This window comes from Tympanuchus pallidicinctus, unplaced genomic scaffold (assembly GCF_026119805.1).
Source record: "Tympanuchus pallidicinctus isolate F22 unplaced genomic scaffold, pur_lepc_1.0 scaffold8, whole genome shotgun sequence".
In the NCBI taxonomy this organism is placed as follows: Eukaryota; Metazoa; Chordata; class Aves; order Galliformes; family Phasianidae; genus Tympanuchus; species Tympanuchus pallidicinctus.
Genome location: NW_026294802.1, coordinates 30468960 through 30486045, shown reverse-complemented (window position 1 = coordinate 30486045; position 17086 = coordinate 30468960). Strand labels below are relative to the sequence as shown.

At 42.2% G+C, this 17086-nt stretch overlaps 1 protein-coding gene across 1 annotated transcript in view; it reads left to right on the top strand.

Annotated features, from left to right (window-relative positions):
• The first annotated feature begins 10090 nt into the window (after positions 1-10090).
• RASSF3 (Ras association domain family member 3) overlaps positions 10091-17086 on the top strand; it is a 72606-nt gene continuing 65610 nt past the window's right edge. The window contains exon 1 of the mRNA XM_052669471.1: positions 10091-10159. Within this exon, the coding sequence (XP_052525431.1) occupies positions 10106-10159 (54 nt within the window). The 5' untranslated portion in view covers positions 10091-10105. The remainder of the gene's footprint in view (positions 10160-17086) is intronic.

Here is a 17086-nt window from a genome sequence, read left to right as displayed (position 1 = left end):
CATAAGAAGTCATTACCCACCCCACCATGGACTGGACATACGAGAGGCTTAGAGCTTTTTCACATACATGCACACAGATGTAATTCAATTGGAGAGCTGACTAACAGGATGTTTGAGAAACTAAAGTGTAAGTGTATTCAAGGAAGGATTAGATAAATTCATGGAGGAGAGAGCCACAAAGGGATATTAAATAAACAGATGCAGATGCAGCCGTTGGCTCATTTAAGTCGCAGAGTGCCAGAGGAAAGGAGGTCATAAAGGGGAAATATCATTCAAAATTCACTTTATTTGTCATGCGTGCTCCCTGTGCACCTGCTCACAGGTTCTTCCCAGGACAGGATAGTGGCCTGGGTGGCTCCTTGCTCTAACCCAGCTATTCTTGTGTTTTTCAACTGAAATACTGATACAAGCTGCAAAATAGGAGAGCCTCTTTCACTATTGCTGATTTCTGGGTTTTCCACCATCCATCAAATAGTTGTTAGTTTGCCTCATATTTGTAAGTCTGTTTTTCCAGGTAAGACCCATTCTGTTAGGCTCCAGATAATAATGTCTGTTTTTATTGGTAGTGGTCACCAGTCACAGCACATATCAGTCACACAGCTTCTACTAATTGCATCACACATTGTTTTATCCCAATTATCAGATGATTAGATGAACTGAGTGTGGCATCCCACTAAAATGTCTTTTGCTTAGCTCTGCCAGTTTTAAATGGAACAAGAGAAACCTCTTTCCATAACTCTTTTTTTCTCTTCCAAAGAAAGGTCCTGATTGGTACCCTTACTAAAAGCTTTGTATGTCTGTTACAAATGCAAGGTAAAAAAACCAAAACTGTTCAAAGACTGAACTTCATCTCACAGGCCTAGCCTCTGTGTGGATCAGCGCTACTGATGTGAATATCTGCAACACATGAGGGGTTAAGGTCACCAGGAACTACTGTTACAATCATTCAATTCAATTCAAAAGTAAAATTCAATTTTACTTTCTGCTTTTTTACTGCCACATTTCTTTCCTTTGCCAATGTCAAATAATAGCAGTAGGAAGATGTCACTGCTCTTTGCTGCTTCTTTTTTGCTGCCCTGGTAGCTTGTAGGAAGACAACCAGAAGAGAAGAGGATGCCATTAAACTCAGTACCTCCCCAAGATACATGTCTCAAGGTCTCCATTATCAAGGTGGGAATTGATGTCTCATAACTGAAATAAAAGCTATGAGTTGGTCATTTATGCAGAAGAACATTAGTAAATTAGTAGTGTGGAATTAACTCTTTTAAAGAGAGAATGTAACACTGTAGCTCAATACCTTAGCACCCAGAAGCATGCTTGGAGCTGGGCTGAGCTCAGTGTTAAGAAATGACCACTACAGAATGCTCTGCACAGCATTCTGTACAACTGAACAAGCACAAACGTTGTTCAGTTGAGCTTTCTGTAGTTTGAAGGGTTTGATTTCTCCTTTTCCCGATTTCACATTGCACCAACTGAACCAAGTAGAGGGAGTTAAGTAACTTGGATCTGGCTGTGAGCTCACAGCTCTTTAGCAGGCTGGGTAGCTACACGTAAGCCGTACTTTTATACTGATGAATATTTTTTTGTCAGGTTTCTGCTAAGGAGAAGGGAAGCCGAAAGAAAATGATAATTTGTGAATTAACTTTATACTCTGTGTTTCAGGTGTTCAGCAATAGAGGGCACTAGAGTAAATGCTTTGTTTTCAGATTGGGAACTGAGAGCTGCCATGTTTAAAATTTTTTGGATGTTGAAGGTTTTTTTCTCCCCATTATTTTTGTCTTTTAGTGTTGGAAGGAGACTAGCAATCATAGCACATAGAAATCCAAAACCAGCATGATCAGTAGTGGCACTACATAAATACGGTGGGCCAATTTTTTTACCTTTTTAAAACAAAAATTCTTCAGTTACTTCCCATTACATTTTCAGTTCAGAAACTCACACAGCCAGGTTCTCAATGAATGTAAAATCTCATGATTTTTGGCAAGTGTTCTGAGAGAGATGCAAGAGGAAATGTGGCTGCTGGGAGCTGGAGTGCCTCATCTGCCCATTTATCCAGGCCCCACTGAGTCAGAGACTTCAACACAGTCTCTGGTTTGCTGGGTTTGGGGAGCTCCATGCACAAGCTCATGGATAAGTATGAAGTTATTCACCCTGCCTGGGGAGGTGTTAGATGTTCTTTGGGGTTCCTTTCAACCCAAGGTTTTCTGTGATTCTGTGGTTCTATTCAAAGATGCTGTAGGCTGGTTTTAAACCATTGGTGCAACATGTTGGAGCAGTGGGCTGGATTGGTAGCTGGGCTCCAAATGCAGATGTGTCAGAGGAACAGTGCTGCAGCGCTCCTGTTCTGCCAAGGCTCCTCTCCAGCTGCCCAGCCTGGGGAGGTAGGGAAGGGCAAGGAGGAGAAGGTCCATAATGCTCTCCAGAACTATGGAAGCTCCACTGCCATTTTCTTTCATAAATGTACGTACAATAGGCATACTTTTCTTTGCAGCACGTGCCAGCAGTACAAAAGCACCCTCTGAAGTCTGTCAGGGAAGGCTAGACAAAGTTGTATATCAAGATATCTGCTGAGTTTTGTCCACAATCTCTTGTTTGAAGTTACTAGGCAGAGAAATGTAGTCTCCCCACCCCTATCTGCCTTGGCAGAGTCAGAAATATAAGCTCTGTCTGCCAGCTACAGCAAGTAGCCACCTCCAAGATCTGCTGGTGTAAGTAGGAGCACATTGTATTCCCTTCTTGTTTGCTGCAAAGCATGGGTATGCAATGTGAAATGTGCTCTTTGCATTGGTTAACAGGTTGAGACCTCACCAGGTTTTTATGTGTGGAGTTTTGAACAATAGTAGACATCACTGTGCTACAGGGTGTTTTAAAAAGCTGCTAAACATTAAGGTTTTTAGACACTGTCCATAGATGTGGACCTCAGAAAACCAGCCAGGTACGTGGGGAGGAGCAGGTTATGTGCCTCATAACCCTCAGCGCTCACATCATCTTTTGGTGCTTAGTTCTCAGAGCTTACTGCAGGAGTGTTCCGAGCACATAGATGTGTTTCTCAAGGCAAGCAGCTGGGACCATTCCAGCAGAAGGCTGAAACAAGAGGAGCAAGCTGAAAGCTGCAGCATGGAAGTTAAAGCCAGATTTCAAGTTGGCTGTGATGCTAAAATAGATCAGAAAGATTTTGAGTAGTAAATATAATCTTAGCTTGTATTTTCTTGTTTTGTATTTTTCTTTTAAAGTTCTTCCACTATTCATAGTTTATGTTTTAAGCCTTCCTTGATTAAATGAAGTGAATGTATTCCATTCTGTGTGGTCTGGCAAGCATTAGGAGCTCTGTTGCTGCTGGAGTGATGGCTACAAATGGGACTGCACACAGAGCGTTATCTGCTCAAAGCAGGCACAGGAGTTCTGAGGAGCCCAGCTCTGTTTGTAGGCTGATAATATGGAATCCCAGCTTTGAGCAAGAGCTTCCTATGGCAAATCTTAGCAGGAGACTTTTGGCAAGCACTGGGAAAAGAGGGAAGGACCCAAGACTGAGGTAGCCATGTTGAGAAAAATACAAATAGTCTTTGCATACACGTTAAATTGACTTAATTCTTTAATAGCTCTGGAATAAATAATTAGAATTTATATTCCAACATAACTCAGGGCTCAATGCTCAAAGACATTTAAGCATTGATGAGCCACTGTAGAGTTCAGTATCTCAAGATAGGCGTTAACCCTACCTCACGCATAGTTTTTACGTGCATGGAGGCGTGCAGTCCTCCCTCAGAGGTCAGAGGCTTTCTCTGTGGCTGCTGCCAGCCCTCTTAGCTGGTCGCTGTGACCACCTAAAGATGTTTCATTCATGCAGACCTCCCCCATCCCAGTTCCGCAATGTGCAGCTAGATGGCAATGTCTGCTGCCAGTCCTTCGGCGAGCTGCCCTGCCATGGCGGTCCTGCTCAGCCTGCCTCCAAGTTCCAGGTGGCCATACCCGCACAACTCCTCTGTCTGGTGCTGAGCACTCAAAGCAAAAGCACAAGCCAAGTTGAGATAAAACCACACACACACACACGAAGACATTTAAAGCTCCAAAACAGGCCCACAGTTGTTTATAGAGGTATCCGTGGCAGAAACTGAAGAAACTCTGGCTTAGCTTGTTTAGTTCAAAACACCAGTCCCTCCTTCCTGTTTTGCTGTTGAGAGGCTGAATTAATCTACTACCAGATTACTTACTACTTGGTGCATGTGATCAAGGATGTGCTCTGGGTGTTCCCAGATCGCACGGCCATTGAGCAAATCCAGGCTGATGGATGTTGTTGGCTTCCATGGCTCAACTGTTCCTCCCTGGAGTTTTCACCTGGAATTTTCATGTCTTCTCCCAAAAGGCCTATGACTCTGCTCCACAGATGTAATGTCCTCTAGATATGGCAAAGCCAGGTTGGTTACTGCCTGCCCAGGTGGCAAACAGTTGTCTGAAAATTCGGAATCTTTTTTTCCTTTTTTCTTTTTTTTTTCCCCCACAGTAGCCAAGCTCTAGATTGGTGAAGCACTTTACAGACAAAAGAAAGTTGAGTTTTTAGGATTATTTTGTTAGAGTTAAAGCACCCTTCTTCCCTTGAGGTCCGAATATATGCAAATACATGACCAAGCAGGCCTGGGTTGCAGGTGGTCTGGGTACATGGGTAGCTGCAAAGAGAGCTGGTGGTTGCAGGAGTTTGTCCTGTTCCCAGGCAGAGTTCCTGACCACAGTTGGGGCTGTAACAGGTCCAGGTGGGGCTGCAGGCCTGACAGATGCACTTTTAATCAGTGTATATGTAAATGTTTGGGGTTGCACAATGCTAGAACATTCACAGCCACAAGGAAGTGACAACTGTTAGCAAAATTCGTGTGAACGTTTCAAAAGAACTTCCACAGTGCCCATTTTGACTCACTGAGAGTACAGGATAGGAACCAAACTTCAACTATATCCGAATAATTTCCTGTTTTGAAGAGGAGCCTTGAAATGCTGATTTACTGCTCAGGATCCAGATTTACTTCTGTGATCTAAAGTCAGAAAGATGTAAATCAAACGATGGTATGAGATACGAATTTGCAGGAATGCCATTATTTTCAAATATTCATTAAAACATTGGAAGTAACTTTGGTGTCATACATACATATAATTATTTCTCTTCATAGAAGCCAATTAGACTGTGCGTGTCTTAAAGTACCATCTCTGTACTGGATTTATGCCATAATATAAGACTTAGTCCTAGTTACCGATACATCCCACGTCATCAAGAATTATGCTGCTACAGTCAGTAACTCATTTGAGTTTTTCAGTATGACTTAATTTGTTCAGAATGATTCTGTTCATTAAGTCAGTATTCAGCATGAGGAGTAGTGTGTCAGACGATGAACTCTCACAGGCTGGTATTGACACAGCTTCTTCAAAGTTACAAACAGATCCTGGTTCTACTCTTCAACTACCTATCTGCAGTCACATTCCTTTGAGTTTTAGCTTCAGTTTTAGAGTTTTACAACAAGTAACATTTTAGAGATTTAACTAGTAAAATGTGTGAATATATTAGAAGTACCCATGAATGAGTGTGTGAGAGGCTCTTGTTTGTTTGTTTTTATTCTTTGCCAATGGAAGATTGTAATCCAGATAGTTTTTGCCAGCTGTGTGAAAGTAAAAGATGAGAATTCTAGAAAAGCTGGAAAAAGAATTATACAAATGGCTTGAATGCTGAATCTTGAAGCCTTGTTTTATCACCAGCACTTTGAAATGGCTCTGTTATTTGGATTTGTGCTTGCCTTCTACTATTGCCAAGTGGTCTGCAACAGTGGTGTGAAGCAGGAATTGGATGAGAGAGAATGTCTGCTTTCCAGCAGCACTGTCTGCTTGAAGGAGAAGGCCCATCTGGATATGTCTTCTGGTTTTTATCAGCCCCCCAGTGCCATTCTAGCAACAAGATGGTTCCAGTGTCTTCCTAGAGGTTCTTGTAGTAGCAGGCCTCATGGAGCACTGCCCTAGGGAGTTAGTCAAGCCAGTTTTATGGTCTATCAGTGCCTGGGAAAATTGCTGTCTATAGGATGTGCATAGGGCCCGGTGGTCAGTGGCCATGGCTGTGGCCCATGTATCTGTTGAAAGCAGTCTGCAGAGAAACTGTAGATTAGAAGAACTTATGTGGAAAAGTAGTAATTGTGGATGGATACCCCTTTAGAGGAGTTAGGATTGTGGGGCTTTTCTGTACTGCAGTGTGATCTGAGCCTTGCCTAGCTCCACAACTGGGAGCATGCACAGAGATTGCTTGGGAAAAAGCATGGCTGTAAGGAGGTCAGAAATTCCATGACTCATCGGTAATGATTGTGATGCCTTAAAAATCACCCATGCATCATTTATTGGGAAAATGGTAAAAATGAACTTCATTCTAATCTCAGACTGATGGTGAGTGACAGTAATAAATAAAGAAATAATGAGGAATAAAGAGAATAGCAGATGTACGAACAGAGTTAAAACAGATCTGTGCCCCCAGAGAGCTAGGGGCACTCAGCACTTTCAAAGGGCATTTGTTTCTCATTGCGCCGCAGGATCTAGAGAAACTTATATATGGTGGCAACTTTGGCATCTAATTAGAATGTAGACTTCTGAGCATCAGCGAAAAGAACACAACGTATATTAAGTCCAAACCAAAGCGTGAGATGTGGATGTCAAAGTATCATAGAAATATAATGAATTCTATCTTTCAGAAGAAACACTGATCTTTCTTCTCCTTCCTTATGTGACCTGCTGGCTGCACACAGATTAAGAAGTAAAGCCGTAAGCATCTTGTGTAGTTTGAATATTTTTCCAAGAAGCTTTACAAGCATGATTTCTGTAGGGCAATCACAGTAGTAATCTCTCCTCTGATAGCTGGGAACAAAGCCACAGGCTATCAATTAAAGATAATTTTACTGTCTGATTTCCCATCTCATGCAGTAGCAGAACCAAGCTGTACACCCTTCTCAAGCTTTCTAGTAAAGACTTCTTCAATTTATTGTAGCTGATAAGTAATACAAACCTAAACATGAATTCAGCTTTGAACTTTTGATGTGTCACTCTGGCATGGCATACATTTACATATCTATTTGCAAGTTAAATTTGTCTGAGCCCCTGTCACAGAACTTGTGTGCACATGCACAGTTCCTGGGCAAGGAAGAAGACCATAGCAGGAGGGAGAGGGTTTGTTGCTGAGCCTCTGCTTGACCCAGTGACACTCAGTTACTTGGGCTCATGCTGGAGCAGCCGTTGAGCTGCCTGCCTGCCCCTCTGCTTGCTTCCTGCTGTGCAGCCTGGCACAGCCACTCATGCAAACAGCTATTTACAAGTTATCAGGCAAAATCAAGTGTCAGATGAAGAGAACCCAAACATCAGGTAGGGACTGATCGCATAAAATGGATGCATTCAAGTCTTACAGTTCACCTTCATGAAGGCAGGATATAAGCAGTCTTCATTTCATGTAATTTTAAAATTTGCTAAGTTGTTTTTTTCTATGACTCCAGTAGCAATGCAGTAATAAATAATGTGTTCCCTTATGACTCAGTAGTTGCCAATGCAATTTTAAAAATATTTGTATGTTTAATAAATACACGGTTTGCATTTATAAAGGATGCAGGATAATTACACATGTTCAATATGCAGCGATACGTCACTTTAATAAATAACTTAAGCATACAGGACAGCCTGAGCATTAGTAAAATAAACCTGCTAGCTTTTCTACATGTCTGTGGGTGCTTTCATCAGCTGTACATAGTTAAAACCCCTGTACACTTCAATTCAAAGGACTGCATTCGTTTCAGGCTGTGTCAGAAAGCAACACCTGGTTCCAATTGCTTTCTGAACAGAAATAGTATGGCAGCCCAAAATCTGGTGATCAAAACAGTGTTTTTGGAATAGTAGCTGATGTTTGAACTCATGGTAATTTTGAGAATACTCCAATGAAGGATTACCAAAAAAGGAGGATATTATTCTTAACTTGACGCTACCTGGACCTTTGTGAAATGTTGTATGCCATGAATGCAGTAAAATAATGTGTTTAAAGCTAAGATAAATAGTAAAAAAAAGGCTGTAAATATTACCGTGCTAAGAAAAAAAATCTATTTTTTCTTGTCTTGCTCATTGAACTTATAGTCAGTATATTAAAATCTAGTTTATGATCAAGAGTTTCAGAGAAGAAGCTTTCACATTTTTTGCAATTATGCCTATAAGAGCCAGCAGGAAATTATGGGCTTGTCTTACAAATGACATTACAGACTCACAAATTAAAATGAATATAAATGACAAACAAAATAGCACTGAGAGATAATGTTTCTTAACTTAATTAGTAATCCTGGTTTTGAACACTGTTTAGCTAGGAGATTTTTTCCTAACATTATTTGTGAAAATGAGCCTTCAGAATAGGTGCATGCTCAGTATATTTGTTTGCATGACCACAGAAAGCTGTTGGATTAACGAAGCCTGGTTTCGTACAGATTTGTGCCCTGTTCCTTGTAGCCTCCTCCCTGGCCAAGAAGAGGCACCTAGGAGCTGGTTGTCCAGTGTCTGACACATGCATGATGGCTGAGCTTTGCCTGCCTTGCCCCAAGCTTGGATAGTAGTTTGATCTCTCTTCTTTAACCTGGTGATGATTTTCAAGAAATTTGTATAACCATAATGGTCTTTTAGACCATATGTGGTTGAAATTGGTCAACTTCAGGGTAGAGCCTTTTCTCAGTGTTTTGAGTAATGCTCCAACAGGATCGTTCTTGCCCTGTAATTAGCTATAAGCCATTTGCTGATGCCCTAAGTGTGTGCCTCTTATGTTAAAGATCCACTCCATAGCCAAGAAGAGCAGCATTGCAGGAAACTCTGCTGAGTTGCCCTGTAACACTGCTGCTGAGTATTGATTGTAACTGGGAACCTAGAATGATTTATCCTTCAAGAGGTGTGATGGGAATCTATTAAAAAAAATGTGGGAAACAGATTTTTGAAAGGTTGACAAGGGAAACAAACAAAAAAAAAGAATCCCACCCAGAATTCATATTTTTCTATAAACAAGAATGGTATAAAGCTTTGTAAAAAAAAAAAAAAAAAAAAAAAAAAGTATTTGCATGAGCAGTTTATTTTGGGAAAATCAAAGCATTTCCTTCAACAGTCATTCTTGGAAATGGCTGAATTGTTTTAACCAAAATGTCCTAAACCAAACAGCATGATATTCCCCAGCATGGAAACTTTAAGGACAAGTGGTTCCTCTTTGGCAAAATTATAAACAATTTAAGACAAAGTCTAAAAATAGAGAGTGACATTCAGTGCGAGACAAAGGTGGTATAACAAGCTCTGCCCAACTTATAATAACAGTAGATGCAGCAAGGCTTCAGAACCAAATTCCAGTAAAGTGATTCATCTCTTTGTGATGCTGAAGCAGTATGAATCAAGTGCTTTCTTGGTAGAGATGGGGCCAATTGCCTCTGTTAGGAATTTACATTTCTAGTGTCCATCCCGGTTGATTTTGGTAGCTTGCAAGTGACATTTTTGAATTGTTCCTGAAGGCAGCTTTCTGATTTAGCAGGTTAACTGTGGCTTCAGATAAACTCCTCATTGGTTTTCAGTATTCCTGTATGCATTTTCAAGAGCACCTCATTTAAAATCCATAAAGCTATGTAACAGTGGTTGTATAGTGGTTGTACTTATGTAGAAACTTGTATCTGAAAATCAGAAATGTGTCTTTTCTGAGAGCAGACCCTCATGTGCTTGCATTACGATAGCTAATATATAGTGCATGACACAGATTTCTTGCACAAATGCATGAGAGCAGCCCTGTTCCACATAGAGACATGCATTGCTGGGACCATGTTGGGGCTGTCTTCTTTGCTCCAGTGATTTTCCATCTTCATGATACGTTCCTGTTTTTACGGGGAGGTTCAAACGAGGCAGTGCGCCATTTCCTGGAGGCCACACAGTAAATCAGGATGTGCCTCGCTCTGGGCTTCAGCCTGCAGCAACTTCATTTCTAAACACTTCTGTTTTTCTTCTTTTTGTCTGCGTGTGTGTTGCAGATTGCAAATACACATGCCACGCTCACTGCCGAGATCTGGTGCACCTGGGCTGCCGGCGGAATGGGAAATTAATGGACTGCCTCACTGCACATGGCACCTTGCATGGATCTGACAGCGATGGTCAGGTAATAGGTCTCATGTTCGTGTAATTACTGCTGTCTCTTGTCAGCTCTGTAATGAAACGTGGTCTGCCTGCTTCACCTGGCTGCTTGGAAATGATGTCACACTTTAGCATGGCCAGCAGCACTATGGTTTTGCAGTGTGACTGCTGCCAGCTGGGTCACCACTCCTCCAATCAATTTTCAGCTAAGCTTGCTGAGAATCATCTCACAGAATGGTATTTCTCCTGCAGGTTTGGCTGCCCCAGGAGGGTGGTTGGAGCAGAGCAGGTGTGTGTGTGCTGGGGGGAGAACCTGCAGCCTGGGCTGCCCGTTAGGCCGTTAGCTGTGCCGTGGAGCACCTGGCAGTGAGATGGGCAACCCAGGTGCTGTGTGCTGCTGAATGGAGTGCTGTGGGACTGCGAATGGAGCTAAGGGCTTGGCCGTTTATTACCACTGAATGATGCTTGTGGTTTTGACTGGTGTAGTTTTATTGTGCCTCTCTGCCAGTAATTTCACATTTCCTGAAATTCCCCAGCAGCTTCAGTTTGTTGCGATGTACTCCCCTCACTTAGAGCACCACATTGCTTCTCACCTTGTATTTCACCCTCAATGTCTGCGCCTTCTCCCTGCCCCTCCTTCCTCAGTAGACGCATCAAAGCAGCACATGACTGTAGGGAGGTAGGGATTCTCCATGAAGAAGGTTCACACAGTGATAAAGAACCATACAGATCTTTAGTGCTCTGGTAGAAGTTGCATTGTGCTAATTAGCTCTTGCCTTTACCCATTTCCAGATAATTTACCTTTTGTCACCCATAAAAGTCTACCCACACTTAATGAGGTGTTAAGCCATTGGACTTTCACGTGAACTAGTTGAAACTTCTGAGTGCATCAAAATGTCTCCATGCCCTTGCTAAGCTTGCCAAGCATGCACTAGACCAGCACAGAACTTTATCTGGGAAAAAGGCTATATCTGTTTTCTTTGCAAAATTATTCTGGCATTCTGTGGATGGAGTGTAATCTGTAGGGTTTTAATTAGACTTGGAGTATGCTTTGGAAGCAAGTCTTCCAGTTGTCCTCACTTTTTTGTTTTGGTTTGTATCAGCAGGCGGTCTCAGAGTACACAAACTCAGTTCATTTTCAGGTTGAATAGGGGCACACTCTGATGTGCTCCAGCCAATGATGGCCATTCAGCCCACAGGAACAAGACTGAGATTGTCCTAAATAAAACCACCAAAGTCTTCACACTGATGACTTCACAGCACTGCACCAAATTGCTTTGCTTTGCAGAATTGCTCCTATTGCACCACAGGATTGTTAACGTAGGCGTAAGATGTTTGTCACAGAACAGTCCTCAGAAGCAAACTGATAAGTGCTCCAGTCTGCTTTTGCTTTATCTGCATTATGACTTTGAAAATCATGTGGTATGCAAAACTAGTTGATTTTGCATCACACTATGTTAGCAAAATGCATATCTGCAAAGAGCATGCATGTATTTGGGGATATCTCAGCCATGCAGTGAGTGTCCACTGAAAACATGATGGGATTACAAAGAACTGCTGGAACTCTGTGGTATTTATGGAGAGGAATGCCTTACTAACAATCTTGCCAGGGACTGGTCAGATAGGTTCATGCTCTGGAATATGGACAAACTGCTTGACGTTGCTAATAAGCCCTTGGAGATCAAAAACCTGAACTTTGCTGTCCTTTCTGTATGTGGATATATGTATACACACGTATATTTCATGATAAAAAGGTCTAGGAAATGTGATTACATATCTGTTTGGAGAGATCAGTATAGCTGTGTGGTTAAATATTCGTAAATGAAGCTCACAGTTTCACAGTTAGTGCAATTACCCGATGACAGAAATACACGGCTCAGGTGAAAAGGGGATGGTGTCTAGCTAATTGTCTGGCCTTAAATGGTTCCCTCTCAAAGACATTCCCTATAGAGATTAAAGCAGAAAAGATGGATTAATACCCTCTGCTGTCTCACAACAGCACCCTTGGGAAAAGCAGTGAGAGAGCTGCCTGTGTCCTCTAGGAGCAAGCAGAGGGGCTGGTTGTGGGTGAGGAGAAAAGAGAGAGTGCGAGAATGGAAAACTCTGTGGGCACCAAGGCTGCCACTAAATGTAACTGGGGCTGAAAGTAGTTTCAGTTCTCTCTACTCAGAGAGGTGAGACTCTTTGACATCTCTTTTATAAAAAAAAAAAAAAAATGCCCTTTGGGAAGAAAAGAGACAGTACAAAGCAAAATATCACTGTGCAGATGTGTTCAGCTCTTGATGAATAACGAAAGCTACCACTGAGTTACTGATTGCTCTCCCATACTCACTGTTGGTAATGGTTTGTTTGCTGTACAGCGTGCATGTTTTTTATGGCTTGTATATTTAAAATCTCTATTAAACCTGATTATGCTTGGTAATAGTTGAAAGGAAAAGAGGAAGACTAAATGTTTTGGCAGGCAGAACATAGTTTCATTTTTGCCAGTGACTGGGATTGATTTCAAACCTGGAGCTGATTTCAGTTCCAGTTGTGTGCGTTGCTCAGGCTGCTTTTATAGAAATTCATTTCACATAAATAAAAGCCATGATATAGTATCAGTATGATATAGTAAAAGCTAGGAATTGGTCCCAAACTTTCAAAGCAAAAAAATTTAAGAGATATCCACAGCAGTTCTCTGCAGTCTTCCTTCAGTGTGAATATTGCTAGTATGACTTTGTGCAGTGCTGACTTAAATGATAATGTATATGTGTGTTTATAAAACATAAATGGCAACATTTTAAGAAGTCTAATTTAGTATATCAGATATTTGGACTTCTTTAATAGTCTCTAGAGGTATCATGAGAATGCATCTAGGTATCATGAGAATGCAGCAGTTATCCTCTGGAGCATTTATCCACCAGGTGTTCCTGAGCAGGCTGCATAAACTCTTGGGTCAAGGATAACTAAGACATTCGTTAAGTACTTCAATTAGGACAAAGGCAACAGATGCATTTAAGCAGAGAGAATTTTTTTTTAAATTTAAAGAGGGTCTTGGAGCTTTAGGTTGTGGTTGTGGTTTTTGTTTTGTTTGTTTGTCTGTTAAGTATCTATTCCCGCAGGAAATACCCCATTTTTGCAGACTTTATTGGCTTTATATCTTTTGATGACAATTTTAATACTGCACACAGAAGGCATTAAAACCCAGTGAGTTTTCTTTCTCCATCAGTGATCTCCAGCAGAGGGCAGGGAGCAGAGTACAGCACAGCCCCTCTGCCCACAGCTGCTCCCAGCCCCGGCCTCTGCCGGCAGCTCTATGCTCCTGCTGCTGCCAGAACAGCTCTTATACCCGCAGCTGCTTCCCTACCCATCTCCTGAAGAACTTATGTGAAAAAAAAAAAAAGCAAAAAAAAAAAAAGCAGCAGAAAGCATGTTAATGTGTATAGGCAAGAAATTCTGACCGTCTCTTTCCAGCCTGTGGGTTGAAGGTTTTCCATCCCTTGCCAGAAAGGGATATCTTGCTGGAATTACCATGACTTCAGGTTTCTTGGAGATAACTTCCTCTCCCATGTGGTGTTTTTATTTTGGCAGAATTTGAGACTTTTTTGGTGTAGTTGCCTGGAATTCCAGATGTCTGACAGCTCAGGCAGCTATGCTTTACCTAGCTCTCAGGCATTCAGAAAGCTTGGATGTCTATGCACAATGTCAACCCCACTTGGATTTGCTTGAAGCCCAACAGTAAAGGTTGGATGGGGCACACAGTGAGTGGACAGTGAGTGGACAGACAGATGTGCCATCATAGCACCAAATGACATATTATGGGAATTCAGATCTCTAACAGGGCAGGATTCAGCCTGATGGCACTTTATGGGAATTCACAGCCCACAGAAGAAGCATTTTTTTTCCCCTCAAATTGCATTTGAAGTCCTTGAATAATAATACACAGGTCTGACCTTTCAGACAGAGAGGTAGCAAGTTCTCTGATCAGTGGAAACACAGCTGAAATCCAGAGATCGATTCTTGGTTGTTTATTAATCAACTTCATTCAAACCACTGACTTTCTGGCTGCTTAAAAAGAAGCAGACAAGGTTTCAAGTTACAGGCAAAAACTGCTCTTAGACCAGAGGAATATTACAAGCGAACATCTGATTTTTGCAGTTTTGTATTGTTATATTCAAGACATTTGTATGAGCTCCTCAGGAAAGGACACACAGTCCTTCCCCAGTAATGCCACCTTCAGCTTGAAATATTGTCAGCTATTGTTATAAGATCAGTGTTAGAAGATCCTTCAGCTTGTATTTTAAATACACATCATCCTTACCACAAACATCTTCCACAACCATTTCCAGTTTGTGCTGTCAGTGTTGTGCCGCATATGTGATGTAAAATACTGACTGCATGTCTTTATTGCAGCAGTCTTCTTCCTTGTCCAAAGCTATTAATATCTTCACAGGACCTGTGCAGGCTCTGCAGAGCACAGATGATCACGTTACAAATTTAATAGAAGTAATATAGGCTTGCACGTCCCATGTGTTCGAGTGGTTTGCTGATATTCAATTCAAACGCCTAATCTTGCTGGAGAAAAAGCTGCAGGAGAACCAGTCTTGTGAGACATTGTTTTATGTGTTATGTAGACAATATAAAGTGACATAGACACACACCAGCACCAGAGGTGGCCAGGTTCTGCCTGAGCAAGCAGGGGGAGCTGATAGCGGGTGAGGGTGCTATGGGTTGTGCCAATGATGGCTTGCAGCAAGGAAATCTGAGAACATTCTCTTTGTTATCTTTTGGGTAGTTATTCAACATGCAGATCGGGCCAGTGATCACCAAGAGGACTGTTTTTTATGGGGCATGTGTAGGCAACTGAGTTTTGGCTGCTTGCACTGAAGAAATGCATTTTACTGTTGTCACAGAATCACAAAATGACTGAGGCAGGGAGGAACCTCTAAAGTGTCTTTGCTCCAACTGCTGCCCAGCAGAGCCACCAGAGCAGGGTGCACAGGCCAACATCCAGGCAGCTTCTAAAGATCTCTGAGGAGGAGACCCCACAGCCTCTGGGCAGCCTGTGCCAGTGCTCTGTCACCAGCACAGTAAAGAAATGTTTCCTGAGGTTCAGAGGGAACCTCCTGTGCTTCAAGTTGTGCCCATTGCCCTTTGTCCTGGTATTGTGCACCACTAACAAAAGCCTGGCTCCATCTTCTTTGCATGGGGACAGAGGCCAACAAGAATCTCATGGGGTGCAACATGGAGAATAGCTAAGTTCTACACCTGGAGAGGAACAACCCGAGGCACCAGTGTATGCTGAGGACGCCCAAATGGAAAACAGCTCTGCAGGAAAGGACTTCATAGTCCTGGTGAATACCAAGTTGGACTTAAGCCAGCAACATGCCCTTGCCTTTAAGAAGGTTAATGGCGTTCTGGGCTGCATTAGGCAAGGTGTAGCTAGCAGGTCAAGAGAGGTGATCCTTCATCTCTATTCAGCAGTAATGAGGCTGTACTTGGAGTGCTGCATCTAGTTTGGGGCTCCCAGCATAAGAGAGACATGGATGTATTAGAGAGAGTCTGACAAAGGGCCACCACAATGATCCTCCTATGAGGAGAGGCTGAGAAAGCCTGGATTGTTCAGCCTGGAGAAGAGCTGGCTCAAGTAGGGGTCTCATCAGTGAGTGTGATGGTATGTGTGAGATGCCCATTTGCTTGGTGATAAAGCACTATCCATGATAGTGTCTTGTTCAACCGTCAAAACTTGAGGAATGAGAGAAAATGAATGCTGGATGGGGAAGTTGTGAATATGGGACATGATGGCAGCTCCCGTGAGTCTCTGCCCCTCTGCAGAGGCCTACATTGATTTTTTCTTGAAAATTCTTGTGAAATAGATGACAGACAGACAGCTAAACTTCTCCTGGAAGTCAACTGGTAGATAGGATGGCAGTCACTTTCACCCCTCCCTTCACAAGCTGCCTGATTATTTACTTCACATCCACAAAAATATATGGATATATATTCATACCTCAACCAAAATAAAGTTATCAGTAGCACAGCAGCCATGTCAGGGCTGTCTTAATCTACTAATCCACAGGGGTGATAGTTTTCCAAACAGGGTTCCAAGAAATATTTGATATCACATGCATTTTATTGTGCTTATTCACCAGGCTCATTTTATTTCACAGTTGAGAGTTCAGGAAGGAAGCTGGGCTGGAATAATGATTGCAGACTGCTTAATTCACCCCATGTGGATCTGCCCTAAGCAAACAACAAGATGGCAGCAAGGCTGATTAAAAGAAAAAGTCAAAACTGTTTGGATCTTGGCGTAAATTGGTGTAAATATTTTTGAAGCTTCATTCTCTTTCTCTCTTTTTTTTTTTTTTTTAACAGTATCAGGCTTTTTTTGTTGACTCATGGTGTTAGTTGCTGTTGGAAATTTACAGAGATTACTGCTGCCTTTTGACTCAGTGCAGGAAAGGCATGATGCAAAACCTTCCCTGGTGGGGAAGGAAGGTGGGGAGCGGTTTTTGATTATTTTCAGTGATAACATTGCTGGATAAAGGTATGAAAATATTTGTTCCCAGTCTTTGATCCAAGTGGTTTGCCAACCAGCAGCCCCACAGATAGCTGTCAGAAAAGCAGGTAGAGAATAGAGCGTATGTTGTTCTGATGCAGTCCCGTTTATCTTAGAAGAATGTAAAGCTTTGCTTCCCCGAGACCAGGGAATCAAACAAAATAAGGTAGTGTTGTTCTGCACTGATCGTGGCTTCCTCTATGTGAGGACACTGCCTAAGAGCTGCCCTTGGGGCTCTTCTTTGGTGACTGACTCTCAGCCTTTGGTCTGTCCAGAGTGCTTCTCCTCTTGTGTCCTTCTCACCAAACTGTGTAAGCTCAGTTTCTCTCCAATTTGGCATATGTTATCAGTGGTGGTTTCTGTCCTTCCAAGAATCGTGTTGTACAATGAAGCTCCATTCTCATCTGTGCTGTC